Genomic DNA, 15,329 nt, shown 5'->3' with positions numbered 1-15,329 from the left:
AATCACACCCTTCAGACACAGGAAGTGCTCGGTTCATTGTCAGATTCGTCTGCTGCATGGGGAAATCTTTCGTCTGTCTTTGCAGTAGAAAGATTTACGTTTTTGACGTCTGTTTCGTATTTCATTTTTGCGACCAGCGAAGCAGTGTCCTTTAGGTCTGCATTACATGGAATGCATCAGCTGCTGTCCGGCGTCCTGCAACCTGGAGCGGACGTGCATCGACAGCAAGCTGGCCTGCCTGGATGGATGCTACTGTCCTGACGGTGAGTTTGTAATCAGGCTGGGTTTTGTTGTGCACATTAACCTGAAACATCTTTCTGTAAATACACTTTTTGTCATTTTTCCTGTTTTGTCTTCTCTGAAATACCACCAATTAACAACTGATTAGACATAAGAAAAAAACGCATACTCCATCTTGTCTGTATTCTGATGTTTTCAACTCCATCCTGCCTCTAAATCTGTCTCTGTTGTTGTCTCTCCTCAGGTCTGATCTATGAGGACGGAAGCTGTGTGACGCCCTCCGACTGTCCCTGTGAGTACCACGGCATGTTTTACCCGTCTGGACAAACGCTGCAGGAGGAATGCAACAACTGGTGAGCAGCATTTGACCTCTCTGTCACTTCCAATCCCATTGTTGACTGTGGATGACAATATTTGATCTGTTATCACTGTGACATCAACCTGAAGAGGAAGTTCTGCTTGACCTGTGCAAGTACTATTCTTTCATCACATAAAAACATGCTTTTGCAGTATTCAAATAACATCTCTGACAGCACTCAATCACAAATTGACAAACATGTACAAACCTTATTTTCCCTAATAACTGTATTTCACTCCATTTGGACCTTAAATGAACCATTAAGACCATGCATTACATGTCATCATCATGCATAAAAACACAGGATATTATCCTTTTAATCTTCTCAGATCTGACCACCTGGATCTGTGTGTCCAGTTTCTGTCAGTGATCCTGTTGATTAGTTTAGCCTTTCATGTTCCCAGAGCCACCTGTGGACGTCTCTGCTTTCTGTTTCAGCACATGCGTGGGTGGAGTGTGGAACTGCACCGACTACAGCTGCCCAGGTTTGTCTGCTTGTCCTCTGTAGGTGGTTACATTTTTACTCAATCTGCACTGTAAGTCTCGTTCAGCAAAACACTGTGATGGGTGGCGATTATTTTGTTTCATCCAAAGATGCTCTCAGCAACTCGCCTTTGCCTCAGGCTTGGTTTCTAAATCTGAAGCTTCCTACTTAGGGAGCTAGGAAGGAGAAAATGTTTCCTACTGTGGGACTCATTCAATATAAATTTTGCGTTGCCTGTAAAGTGGATGAAGGGGGCTGCAGCAGGACAAAGGACTGCAGACATGAAGGACAGGAAATCATAGAAACATTCACATCCCATTAGATGAAATCCTGATTTGATAAAATGCTGTCAGACCAATTTATTCACCTTTTACCCAGTCTCCAATGATTGTTGTTTTAATGATTTTCTGTAGAAGAAAGAGTAGCCATCATGAACCTCAATCAGTAGTCAAAATAGGAGGAAAAGCAGGGACACAAGACTCTGGTTTGATCAGATTGGTCAGATATTTAGACTGTCGGGGCTTCACACCTGTACAGATGTGTCTTCAAGAATCTTCACATCCCACCTGCTACCTAAAGTTTTATGTTGCTTCATAGAACTTACAAGAATTAAATATTTCTCCTTTCTGGCTCCCCAACTATGATAGTTCTGCTGGTTCTAACTTCCTTGCGGTTTTATTATAAGCTCCTTTGAGATGAGCCAGGACTCGATCAAGGGAGCAAGGACTTCTTCCTTGTTCCCTCCATATGGTGCAAGGAGATTGGTCATGAAAGGCCAAACCTTCCTAGTTCAAGAGCAAGGAAGATGTAAGCTCCCTTGGTAGGGAGACGGAAGTTTAAGGACAGAGGGGAGAGTATGAAAAGAACAAACTTCCTAATTAAGATGTAAAAAGCTGTCCTGGACCAGTAGAAAGGAAGAAGGCTGCTTCCTAGTTAGGGAGCAAGAAAGACTGAAGAGACATTCACATACTGTAGTCATGATGTTACTGATATTATGCTTAGAGGCTTTAACTCAGGAAATCTGGCTTTGGCCAATCAATTAGAAGAGCTCCCACTGATTGCTGGTGAAGTTCTTGTGGGCAAGACATGTGTTCAGTGGCTACCATGTCCTTCTAAGTTGTAGTTTTTCTTGGATAAATGAAGAACATGTGTGAGAAATGTCTCATCCCTCTCTACAGGCGAATGCTCGGTGACTGGCGATATGTATTTTCAATCCTTTGACGGGCGGATCTACACCTTCCCGGCAACGTGTCAGTATGTCCTCGTCAAGAGTCGCAACTCAGGGAGGTTCACAGTCACCATCCAGAACGCCCCCTGTGGAGCTGTGAGTCATGTTTAATCTGCGTTATTGTTGTTTTATTTTAAAGATATGATCCTTCTTGTTGAGTTTAGATATTTTTTTTCTCCTTCTGCCTTTGAAAAAAGTGTCTCTACATTTCGGAAACTCTTGAACAACTCTTCCACTTTAGCCTCTTCAATCAAACTATTCATGCTAGCTTGGCTCACAGGTTTCTGCAATTTGTCTGTCATGTAGATCATATCATAATTTAAGTGCTCGCTAATCCCTGCTGAGCCCAGGTCGTTTTTGTTTGAGAGCCACATTGCGACTGAGACGGTGCGCGGATGAAAGCGTCTAGGAAACGTCTCGATCAACCCTGGACAGATAATGAACATGAAAAACGACAAAAGGCTGAGAGCTTCTTTTCCTCTGCCCTTCTCTATAAGCCTCCAATTTCCCAGCAGCCTTTGAGCTGCTCAGCAAACAGGGGGGGGGGGAGCAGGGGAGGAGGCGAGATATAAGATGTCCCACTCATCAGAGCAGAGGCCCGAGACCTCTAACAGCCAACTGAACAGGATTACCTTATCTGGCCTGACTGACAGAGCTGTGGACGGCTTTGTAGTGAAGAGGGAGGTGAAGAGAGGCACTGGAGGGGTGGGGGACTTGGACAGAGAGAAGGTTATGCAAAAACAAGAGGTGAATGATGGGAAGAATAGAAGAAGGAGGGGAGCGGGGAGGTGGGTGCTAAAACCTTTCGGCTATGGGGCTCTGCCACTTATGAAAGAGACGATTCATAGAGGCAGATTGCTTACTGTCAGCGATGCACAGCGCAGGCGTCCTTAGTTTGAAAATATCAGAGTGGCTGAGCTGGAAAGTAACTAAGAGAAAGTAACTAATTATACTAAGTGTTGTTTTGAAGTATTGCCGAATTCTTTGAGTATTTGCATTTTGTGACACTTGCAGAAAGAGGTTTTAAATGCAAAATATATAACGCACTCAAACAATATGATGCACTGTCAGATTTTAAGCCAGTCAGTGCTCAAAATGTAACAATTACACATCACTGTTCATTAAATCCATTTATCTGTCTATTAGATAAAGAAATCAAAGTAGATTTGATATTACATACATTTATCCTCATATACATATAAGAATATAGCTAAACTTCATTTATATATACATATATATATTTACTAATACATTGTGCCGACAGAACAACAGGAATTTATAGCTAATCACAGAGGATAAAGTAAGCTAATCATCTGACTACTTGCAGAAAGAGGACAAGCTGATACATAATCTTTTTCTTTATGTGTAATATAATTTTGCGTTTTTTTTGTAATGCATCCACCATATTTTTTATTTTGTGAGTCAGTTTCTGACCTCCTGAATAGTGCTTTCCCAGCTTGTTAAGTCTGGCGTTGTGGTCTTTTACCATCCTTTTGTGATTTGCTTCAATCTTCTAATATTCATGGTCGCTGGAGAATGAACCCTTTGTGACTCCTCCACCTTTCCTCTGGTGCTACATTCAGACCGAATTTCCATGTGCACATAAGACAAATGTAATTGTGCCGATTGCCATTAAGTTTGCTGAACACATTCAAGCTCTTCAGAGAGTGAATCCCTTTGTTTTAAATGACCCTCAAGACAAACATTTCACTTTTAGTCTGACTTCTGTTGGTGCTCATCATTCTGGAGGTCGTCCTTATTTTTCATGGTGTGTTCACACCAAACACAAAGCCAATTTGAATTTTGCATCTATTTGTGTCTTTGCATTGACTTTGTATGTATTCTCGACGCGTGAAAAATTTGCTTCAAATTTGGTGTGAACACTCCATGTTGCAGCCCCGCGGTCCAATCGCACAGCCGGTACACACAGCTGTTCAGAAAGTCGCTGGTGCTGCAGCTTGATTGGCTTTCTTGATGTGAGCACTTATCACAACAGGAGGAGGAAGCGCTGCATGGTTCTGATGACTCATGCAACAGGTGCTCTTTAGCAGAGCAGGTGAAAACACACAAAAAAACGCCACATAAAGACAAATATTCAGCAAGACTTCCTGGATTTTGTTTTTTTTTTGCTTGTGTTTGAATTTTTGAATTCGTCCCGCCTTCTCGTAGCACCGCCAGCTTGGTCCACATTGCCAAGTATCCCAGCATGCTTTGTGCAGCAAATTAGTCACTTCCCATAGACAATGAATGAGTGCGGATTTTGTCGCTAGTCAGTCGAACAGTGGGGCGCCACCGTAACAGTTTTGTATTGTGTGGTGTATTGCACATTGCAGCCTCTTGGGGCTACTGGTGCGGCGTTCATTAGGTTTAAAAAAAGAGAGATCTGTAGTAGTTTTTCCACCACTGCAGACTGTTAATCTGACAATAACAGTTCATCATATGTCATGAAGCAGATGATTTATTTGAAAGGTAAATTGTTTGCATCTTCCTCCCGCTTCTTGTTGTCTTGTCTTTCCCTTTCTTCCCATTATTTCACCCTCATTGTGTGTCCTGTTATATGTCTGAATTGCTGCAGTTTGGGAAAATTCCAGGGTGCTTTATCAAGCCACTTTGTCTCAATTGCAGAATTTGGACGGGGCCTGCATCCAATCAGTTAACCTGGTAATTGACGAGGATCCAAGAACGGAGATTACACTGAGTCATGTTGGAGAAGTCTTCATGGCCGGACAGTACCGCATCTCCCTGCCCTATTCGGACGGTAACCTCCTCATCTTTTATCACCTTCCAACATTGTTCACATCCGACGCTCATCTCCTTTCAGTACTCTGCAGGTTATGGCAGAGAAGGATTGAATGACAGCTGATCTATTGAATGGAAATGTTCCCAATACTTTACTGGGTTAGCGCTTGTATTGTGTTGCACAAAATACCTTCCCTCTGAGTATTGCTCCTTTTTCATACCAGTGTTTTCATCGCTGTGGTATTCTGTTGATGGAGTCAACAGTCCTTTGTGTGTTTTGTGCTCAACTGTGTGAGAATGATCAGATATTTTGGTACCTTAAGGAATACAAACAACACTACCACTTACAGCACTTTATGTTCTGTTACAAACAGGTTCCGACAAAGTACTTTGCATTCCTGACTCAATTTAATTGTTCTTCTTGACAATACAAACTACTCACAACAAATTACAGACATAAATGAATAAAAATGAAATGAAATCTTGAAGTGCAGACCCAAACAGATCCACAACTTGTGCTGAAAGTTGATCAATTAATCTTTTTTTAGCAGGAAATTAACTGTGTAAATCGTTTAAACATTTATCAGTCCAAAAAATGGCAACAAATTCACTAATTCCAGCTTCTAAAATGGAGGATTTGTTGATTTCCTCTGTTTAACATCATTTTGGTGTAAAACAAACAAACAAATAACCCCAAAAAACAAAGACACCTTGTGCTGCTGATACTTGCAATATGCATTTAACCTTCCTGTTGTCCTCCCGGGTCAAAATTGACCTGACTAAACTTTTACATATACTAGTCTGCCATAATCCATCAACATATTTTCCTCTGATCTCAACTATAGTTAAAATAATTCATAATTTCTTAGTCAGGATACTGTTTTGAAACCATTTCATTTTTTTTGATGACAGCACATAATGACACCTGTTGTCCTCCCGGGTCAAAATTGACCCGAGGACAACAGGAGGGTTAATGAACTAAATGATTGACTGGTTAATTGGAGAGATAATTGCTAACAGAAATAATAATTAGTTGTAGTGCTATACCCAAGACACAATACAAATCACTATAAAAACAGAGCAGGAAAAACACAATTTATAAGTTGATCTGATTGTCTGTAAATGCTGTTTAAATGGACATGGTGATGTCATGTTGAGTTTGAAAGCAGAAACTATTTCAGCGATCTGAAACAGTAAATCTTAGGTTTTCTTTAGGTTTCTTTCCAGAGTCTCCATTCTGCTCAGTCAGCATACAGAGTGAAATCATCTAACCTGATGCAAGATGGTTTGTTACACAGAACCATCTGAGAAGTCGTCCTTGTAAAACTGTTTGGAAAAGGGAAGGCACTTTCAAAAAAATACTTGGCAGGTGGTTGGATGAACCATCTGTCTGTCACCATCTTACCTTGTGAGGCAGCTTTGCAAGATCACATGAGAATCCTCACAGGACGTTGACTGATCCGAACCACCTTGGTCAGACACAAGCTCATAACTTGAAGCCTGAGATGGATTCTCACGTGATGTTATGACCGTGTGAATCCAGCTACCCAAGGAATCAACATCCATCAAATATCCAGGACAGTGTTCACTTCCTGTTGAAGGTTTTTGACCACTAGCAGCAATGTTTTTATGAAGGAGTCCTCATTTTGTTTGTATTATTTGCACATACACTTCTGTGAAATGTCTTCCTCCTCCATCTCTTACAGACATCTTCCACATCCAGGAGCTTTCGTCCATGTTCCTCCAGGTGAAGACGGCGTTCGGCCTGCATCTGCAGTACAGCTGGAAGGAGTTTCGTCTCTACCTGCAGGCTGACGAGCTGTGGAAGGACGACACCGTGGGGCTGTGCGGCACCTTCAACGGCAACATTCAAGATGACTTCCTGTAAGTGTGCGCCGGCTGACCACTGAGCCCGCGCCCTCCGTTAACCCCACCCGAAATAATAAAAAGAAAGAGCATGCTCCTGTTTCAGAGGCAGAGAGAGAGAGATGACGGTGAAGTGCTTTCTCTGTCACACTCTCTCTCTGAAATGCACACTGGTCAGGCGGCTCGGCATCAAAAGCCTCGCTTTCTGATCCGCTCTTTTAAGCGGGCCAGATGAGCGCCCAACTGGACGCGCCACTTCAACAAGGAATTTACTGTTAGTGGAATAGGGGCTCCACTGTGCCGTATCGCAATGTCCAGCTAAAAAGGGCGGATGTTGTCTTACAGCTGTAAATGGATATACGTACATCACAGTTGGTGACTGAAGTGGTCGTAAGCTACTAGAAAGAAAACTCACTTTGCCTGAAGCTCTTCAGAAGCAACTATGACGACTTGTTGATTCCTGTCTTCTGACTTCTGTTGTGTTTTTCAAATTTTGTTTTGGTTTTAGTTGCCTTTAAGCTGCAGTGGTTAACTTTTATCGATTAATAGGGTTTTTGTACAACAATAGATCAAATTTGCAGAAACAGAGGTAGCTCCTGTCCTCTGCTATTCTCATGTCAAAATGAAATATGTGGAAACCATCTGACCAATGAGGGCAAGGCAGGTCAGTCACACTTAGCCTGTTGGCAGTATCAAAGAGTTTGCTGCAGTATCAAAGTCCACCTGCCTGCTTCATCAGACTGCAGAGGGGTATTGAGGAAAGAGATGCTGAGATGGCAAAACTAAATTTCACATTTATTGGCAAATGTTCCCCAAGCGTACATAATCTTCCACCCTCCCCCTCATTTGTTGGGTTTGGTGGAAAATGGACTTTTTCAGGAACATTTCAAGATGGTACCACAATTAATATTATTATTAATATGTTTGATAAGTGTGTCTGAGCCTTTGGAGTCTTGTAACAAATCCCATGTTGACAGGTGTGAATGGAGGTGAATGAAAAAGTCAGTCAGTCATGACTATTATACAAACCCTGGCCTTGGATATAGCTAGTGTTAATGCTAGCTGTGCTGTTGTTGCACTAGATATCAGCGTGCTCACATTTGTTCTTTCACAGTGGAAATTTTGTGAAATATGCTGCAACAGCTACCTTTCAAACACAACAATCAAAAGGTGGCACATCATTCACAGGGGTAGCTGGTGTAGTATACTTGACAGTAGCAACACTTGATCGGCTAATCATCGGTTTTAATGTCGGGAACTGAAAGAGAGTTTTTGTGATGCATCTGTTTTCAAGCTGATAGTGAAGCTGTGCTCTTGTCTTCCTTCAGGTCTCCGTCTGGTATGATAGAAAGCACTCCTCAGCTGTTTGGAAATGCCTGGAGAGTCTCGTCAGCGTGTTCTCCCAGCCTGAGTACTCCTCAGCTCGACCCCTGTGACACTCACCAGCAGGCCGGTCAGTTTCTCCTTTTCCTTTAACTTTTCCTGTGTCAACAATTCCTATCTGATTGAATGTGAGTGAAGAAGAAGACAATGTTTTAAATGATGCTCATGTTTATTATCTTTAAATTTTACTCTATTTATATCCCCAAAACATTCCATATGTTCAATGTTACAGTAACATTAGGTAGAAAAGGAAAAGCTTCTCAATTAAAGCTATAATATAAGATATATGATATAAAAATATACAATGAATGAAGCATGTTTTTGAGACATAGATTTACATTTTTAAAGTGTACAGTAGCTTTGATTGTGAATATTTAAAGTATAAATCTTGAAAATGAATAAATTGAATTGGTTTAAACCTTTATTACCACTTTTTGTAGGCGGATCATTGATTGAGTAGTAAAGTAAAGACAGTGTGTTTATTGTCATCATGCAAGTGTCTGCAGCTGCTTCATGGTAAACTTCTCATTAATTCATGCCTTGCTTTCTTCATCTTCCTTTGTGAAGCAGCTGCAGTCAAATGAATGAATAAAATCTGTCTAACAGTGGGCAGGTAGGCAGTAGATTATAACCTGTTGTGTTTCTCCCACTGAATCTCACCTGTAACGTGATGCCGACCTGCTCTCTTCCCTGCTCAGTGGCCTATGCCTCAGAGATGTGTGACGTACTGAACCAGGATCTGTTCTCCGCCTGTCATGAGTACCTCAGTCCGACGCCCTTCCATCAGCAGTGTCGCTCAGATACCTGTAAGTGCGGGACGCCCTGCCTCTGCTCTGCGCTGGCCCACTACGCTCGCCACTGCCGCAGATTCTCCGTCATCGTTGACTTTCGATCGCACGTTCCCGACTGTGGTGAGTGTTCAGCACATTCTACCATGCTGACACATTTTGTCTGCAGGTTTGTTTGTCCCAGGATTCACAAACAACTTTTACTAACAGCTGGATTTATGAATTTATTATGATGATGTGTTCAAAGACGGGATGGATCATCGGGGGCCTTCCTTGAAATCTGATTAGCCATCTATGGTGCAGCTCGCTCTGTTGTTTTGTTTGTGTTATTGTGCCCAATATCCCAGCTCACTGTCGATGTTCACAGTTGAGTTTCAGAACATCAACATATGGGGATTTTGGGAGCACCATCGTAAAATCAGAGAGCATATCTTTAACTCAGACTGACCAGAAATCATCTGAAATGTAAAATTACCTGTTTTATAATAATACTTTATTTATTACCAGATGGGGAAATAAGTTGTTACAGGAGAACTAGATGGTGAACATGAACATATTTTAACAAAAATAGGTTTAATACCGGGCATTACTGATGCGAATTAGCATCTTAAAAGTTTACAGCTGTTTAGATGAGAGGGGATAGTTTAGCTAACAGACAAATGCAAACTAGTTGTTTAGCTGTGCAGAGACCAAATTACAGGTGAACCTCAGTCATTGTTTAACATGCACAGAAGAACCTACAAGCAGACAGACACAATGACAGTAATAGAAGTATGTACTTTGCATTTAGTACAGATAAATTGATGTACAGTTGTATATGTTAATGTATGTTTGTGTGTGTGTACGGAAGCAGAGAACGGACGGACTTGCAATTATTTCTGCAATGCCGTTATCTCAACATCACAAGTTAATTATTTTGTTATCTCAAGAAAACAGGATTTGTTATCTTGAGATAACGAGATAATCAACCTATTATCACAAGAAAACAAAAGGTCGTTTCCTCTTATTACGTATAATGTTTATCAGAAATCAGGAGTGCCATGCCAGCATGCATAGATGGTGGAGTACCCATTATTGATCAATACATCAGACTGTCCTTATATCAAGGTCTAACACAGGCCCGGCGCCATGAGGCATCTTAAACTGGCTTAGCCCCCTCTGTTGTATTTTTTGCCCCCTCTGTTTTAGCTTCATGTATCTATAGAAAAATAGCAAAAACAACAAAATTAGTGGCTGAGATATATGTAACTATTGCTAAGCTGCTGTTGTTTCAGAACCATGGACAGCACTACTGTTTGTTGTGTGTTGTGTGTGCTGCATGTCACATGACAATTTATTTTGTAAGAATTCTGCTGGTTTGGCGTGTCGGAGAATGACTTTGCCGGTATAATTTTAGGCTATTTTAGGCTATTTGCATAGGTGTATGCTTGGGCCACACTGTCCATAATCCTGAGACGGATTGGAGGAGCCTGAGTCAGTTATGAATCCTGACATGTCATGACAGTGATCTTGAAGGCTGAAATCAGGTGTGATCAAATGGACCTGTGATCTCGAGAAAACAAATGTCATTTTCTCATGATAAATTATCTTGTTGGCTTGGGAAATTGGCCTTTTGTTTTCTCGAGATAACAAGATAAATTAACCCGTTATCACGATAAAATGAGCTTTGATATCTTGAGATAACGAAATAATTAACTACTAGTAATAATTAATTATACCAACTAAACATCAACATGCTAGCATTATCATCCTGATTATGTTAATATGAGCATTTAGCAAAAATCTCTGCTTGAAATTGTTAAACCTGTTAAGGAAATTAAATGTGAGGATGTCGAGACATTAGAACAGAACATCAACAACAAGTAACTTTGTGTAATAAGTTAATCAAACTGAGCAGACTTTGGCCCTGTAGATTAATGAGGTAATATTGAAATCTGAATCTCACATTTGAGCAGTTCTTGTGGTTCTTGCTAAATCTTTCCGTTGACGCTGCAGCGGTCACCTGTCCTGCCACTATGCAGTACGGCACCTGCGTGTCATCCTGCCAGCGCCGTTGCTCCGCCCTCTCCGTCCCGCAGCACTGTGGGGAGGAGTGTGAGGAGGGCTGCGTCTGCCCTCAGGGATCCTTCTACAACCACCGAACACACACCTGTGTGCACAGGTAAGGCTGGCTGAGGGGGTGGGGTCGCCGAGTGGAAATAAATCAAGAAAAACAAATCTTAATCAAACTTCATTTACATTTTTTGTGCAAAATAGCAACACAAGGAGAAACTTATAACACTTGTCGTTGTAAATGAGACTTTCCTATAACATTTTTTAATGTACTCAAATAATAAAATTTCTGTTATTTTAGTGTTCAGTACAGAAAGCAGGTAGGAATCAGTGACCAGGTGTCCTTGTTGTGTATCGGAGTAGCTCCAGCTCTGCCAGCTGCGGTGCTGTGGAAGGTTATGAAGCCCGTTAAACGACTGTCTGGCTGGAGTCGCTCCACCAGACAAATCCTCTCAAAGTGATATTTGTATCTGCTCTGAAGTTTAGGTCAGCCTTTAAGTGGAAAGCCTTGTATCGTTCCTGCAGACGTTATAGAGCCAGAGGACCTCGGTAATTGGGCTCTGCCTTTCAGGCGGCTCTGCTCTAGAAGACATGCGGCTTAATTCCTCTTAAATGTCCCAGGTTTTTACGTCCTAGTGCAGCGCGGTGCCTTACTTACCATGTGATAGAGTTACATCAAGGAATTCACCGTGAAACCCCCCTTTCATTCCCACTCGGGTTGGGGACAACACAGATATCTGATAACCAGTGAGAAAGAATTTGTAGTACAGAGGCCGATGTGTGGCGTTGGCCTATATGTTACAAAGGCTTTCAGCCTCTGCTAAACAGTTTTACCGCAGTGTAAACCCTTACACTTACAACTTTTTTATTTTTTTAATTTTTAGAATTTTGACTAAGCAGAAGGAGGTTTAGTTATGGATGCAAGCATGCTTATTTGTCCTTTATCCACTCACCTGTAATAATCTGCTTAAAGGTATACTATGCAGGATTTTCCCCAAAACAATGTATAGACTCATACAAAAGTAACCCCTCTCAATCATCACTTATGACCCACGGGAAGTGTGTGGCGGTGTATGTATCTACAGGGACCCTGCCTGTATTTTCTTATATTCTTATGATTTTGGTGTGTTCAGGACGTTAGCCAATAATAGTGTGCAGGTGTGAGGTCGGGACTTGTAGCGTAGCGACCAGATTACACGGCTGTCTCCGTCTCTCTCCTCTGCTCTGCTCTCTGCTCTCTGGGTCATGGATGTATAAAGAGCTGCAGGTCTGTGTGTCTGCTTGTCCGAGGGCGGAGCTGAGCTACACACACGCAGAGCTGAGAGGCCACAGTGGGACAGGATGAAGCTCTGCATTCACACCAAATCTGGCAATGCAACACCTTCCTGCAGGGTTGTGCAGAAGTGTGAACATAACCGCCGTGAAACAATCAGAAATTTTTATTTCTCAGATTCACGGCTTTGGCTCTTCATTCCCTCTCTAGCTGCTCTCTGAACCAGAGAGGAGGGGCCAACTTTGAATGCTGTGTGTTTACGAACACCAACTGACAAATCCTGCATAGTTTGCCTTTAAGATAACACAGAGCCCGCTTTAGAATAATTAATTACACAGTAATGAACAAACTAAGCAGCATCTGGTTTATATCGCCAAAAGCCTGATCCTGACATCTAACAAACAGATGTTGCATCTCTCACATTCATAGTGATGTTCTCCGTTGAAGTCACATAATTGCATCATTGATAGTTGGTCTTGTGTGCGTTTGTGTGTGCTTTGTTTTTGTTTACTGGTGTGTTTTTCCAGGAGTGAGTGTCCCTGCAGTTTCCTCGGGGCCGATTACGAACCGGGAGATGTGATCATGACGTCAGCAGGTGTTCAGTAAGATCCTCCTCTCCATCTCTGTCTCCCTGATCTTAACCCTCAAAACATTCCTACATCTTAACGGACAATTTCAGCTTTTTGCTAATTTCTTTCACATTCCCCGATCCATTCATGCTACTTAAATATGACGATTAAAGACATTTTTCAGTTACTTCAGGCAACTAAGTTAGCAAACCATTAGAGACAGCTGAGAAAGCAGCTGGAGGCTGTAATTCAGTTAGTTAAGAAAATCCATTACTGTGGTTGAGAAGCTACAATCAGAGCACTGATTAACAGCACAGAGACAAAGCTGTCTACTGCTTAAGTTTCTGGTTCACTGTGGGTCAGATTTCCTTGTGTTTCTTCAAATAAAAAGGCTCTGTGGTTACAACCCAGACATGCAGACAAAGTACTCCTCCTTTTTTATTAGAGGGAACTCAGTACTTGCCTCAGAATATTTACTGTGAACAAAGTAGGAGTCTAAAGCTTCACTAGCGCTCCCTTACTGTAGGAGCTACAATATCTGTTACACCCCCAAAAAAGTGTTGGATAGTGCAAACAACATCCTGCTGTTCTGCAAGTCTTATCAGTCATGTGGGGGAAAGGGTAAGTCATAAAGATGGTGCTAGAGAGAAAGAATAATGAAAAAGAACAAATGTTTCCAATTGTGAAAAAAAGATGTGATGAAAAATGAACTCAGACTACAATCACACTGGAATCACCCTCAAGAGATCATTCTATTAAATTTAATGTATATTAACGTATTAACTGCCCATGTAATTAATGTGTTTACCTTCATTGTGTTTCATCTGTGTTCCCTTGTAGACTCTGTCTGAACGGTAAACTGGTGTCCCAAACATCAGACAGTGGTAAGTCACTCCGATCAAAAACTGTTATTTCTTGTTATTTCTTAAGCTGATATTCAGCAAGAAGATGCTTTGTTCCACATTGTCACATTATCATGTAATTATTCTATAATACTTAGAAAATCCATGTTCGTACGTATTTGTCTGTGTGACTCAGTCTTTGAAAGTAACAACCATGTAAACAGGAGGCACATCTTACCTGCCAGTCAACACTGACCTCCTCCTCTCTCTTTCCCACTCTTACACCACGATTAAGTACAACCGCAGAAATACACTGAACCACAGAAAAACTATACTAGTTTTGTAATTGTTTTCATTCTTGTATTTAGTTGACTTTAATTACAAGAAGCCTGTGGAGCACAAAACACAGGAGGAATAGGAATGGAGCAACACAAAATGTGTCATCTACTGTTTCTCAGAGATACTCAGAATTGCTAAACGCTCATCTTCATTGTGAGTTCTTCTTCTTCTCCTCTTGTAGACAGGTTGTGTCCAGCAGGTCAGCTCTACCAGAGCTGCTCCGAGGGGGAGGACGGCCTCCCGCCGGGAAGGGGCGTGGCCTGTGAGCGCACCTGTGAATCCTACCTGCTCAACCTCACCTGCTCGACACACGAGCCCTGCGTGGCTGGATGTACCTGCCCCCCTGGGTGAGTGACGTTTTGAGTGACTCCTTTCACTTAAAATGACGTTTTCTATTTTTGTGCGCATGATGTATGATAACACATTGTTCCACTGACAAATAGTTTTCAGTGTACTCTTAAGTGTAAAGGCCCGGTCGCACCAGAAAGTCAAACTTTGAAATTAATCTGAGCATCTTCGCAAAATACTTGGTTATAGCAGCCCGGTGATGTAATGTCTACTCGCAGGGTTTGTTGTTGTATTTTGTTTTTTGGATTGTAAATCATTTTGTTTAATTAAGAGTTTAATTGAAGATTAGAAAAATCTCTCTGAGCTAAAGGGGTTTGTGGTTGCTAACGGGACAATGAGTTCACACAGTTGATTCAACAGACATATTTGTACCATTAACTCCTGTCTCATAGCGGTCAGCAAGCTTTTCCTCTTTACTCTGGGAAAAATATTGATTTCAGCGAACACAATCTAAATTTGAATTTCCTTGTAAAAGCAATATCTAGCTAAATTTATCACACATTTTCTCCATGTGTTGCAACCATTTTTTCCACTGACTGGCCCTGAGGACATGTCTGTTTTTTCCTGTTGACTTCATTTTTTGGTAGGGGTGACATTTATATGTGTCAGTTCTTTAGTTGAAAGTGGAGAAATCACAGGAAAAGAGGAGACAGAGAGAGATTGGGAATGACAAGTCCGCAGTGAACCGGGGATTTTGATAGTCTTGCTTGGCACCTTAACACCTCGGTCACCATGGTGATTCTACTGTTTATGACCAGAGAGTTTTTGACTCAGAGGATGAAGGATTTTGTTACATAAATACAAAGATCCCCAAACTCCT

The 15,329-nt window shown here is 41.6% G+C and overlaps 1 protein-coding gene across 1 annotated transcript in view; it reads left to right on the top strand.

Annotated features, from left to right (window-relative positions):
• The first annotated feature begins 145 nt into the window (after nt 1-145).
• otog (otogelin) overlaps nt 146-15,329 on the top strand; it is a 60,560-nt gene continuing 45,376 nt past the window's right edge. Inside the window, exons 1-12 of the mRNA XM_067613781.1 lie at nt 146-263; nt 485-593; nt 1,037-1,083; nt 2,261-2,406; nt 4,936-5,068; nt 6,756-6,933; nt 8,244-8,368; nt 8,997-9,209; nt 11,082-11,247; nt 12,939-13,013; nt 13,821-13,864; nt 14,343-14,508. Coding sequence (XP_067469882.1) covers nt 167-263; nt 485-593; nt 1,037-1,083; nt 2,261-2,406; nt 4,936-5,068; nt 6,756-6,933; nt 8,244-8,368; nt 8,997-9,209; nt 11,082-11,247; nt 12,939-13,013; nt 13,821-13,864; nt 14,343-14,508 — 1,499 coding nt within the window. The 5' untranslated portion in view covers nt 146-166. The remainder of the gene's footprint in view (nt 264-484; nt 594-1,036; nt 1,084-2,260; nt 2,407-4,935; nt 5,069-6,755; nt 6,934-8,243; nt 8,369-8,996; nt 9,210-11,081; nt 11,248-12,938; nt 13,014-13,820; nt 13,865-14,342; nt 14,509-15,329) is intronic.

This window comes from Thunnus thynnus, chromosome 1 (genome assembly GCF_963924715.1).
Source record: "Thunnus thynnus chromosome 1, fThuThy2.1, whole genome shotgun sequence".
Taxonomy (NCBI): domain Eukaryota; kingdom Metazoa; phylum Chordata; class Actinopteri; order Scombriformes; family Scombridae; genus Thunnus; species Thunnus thynnus.
Note: the sequence above shows the minus strand (reverse complement) of the source record. Positions and strands in the feature narration are given on the sequence as shown.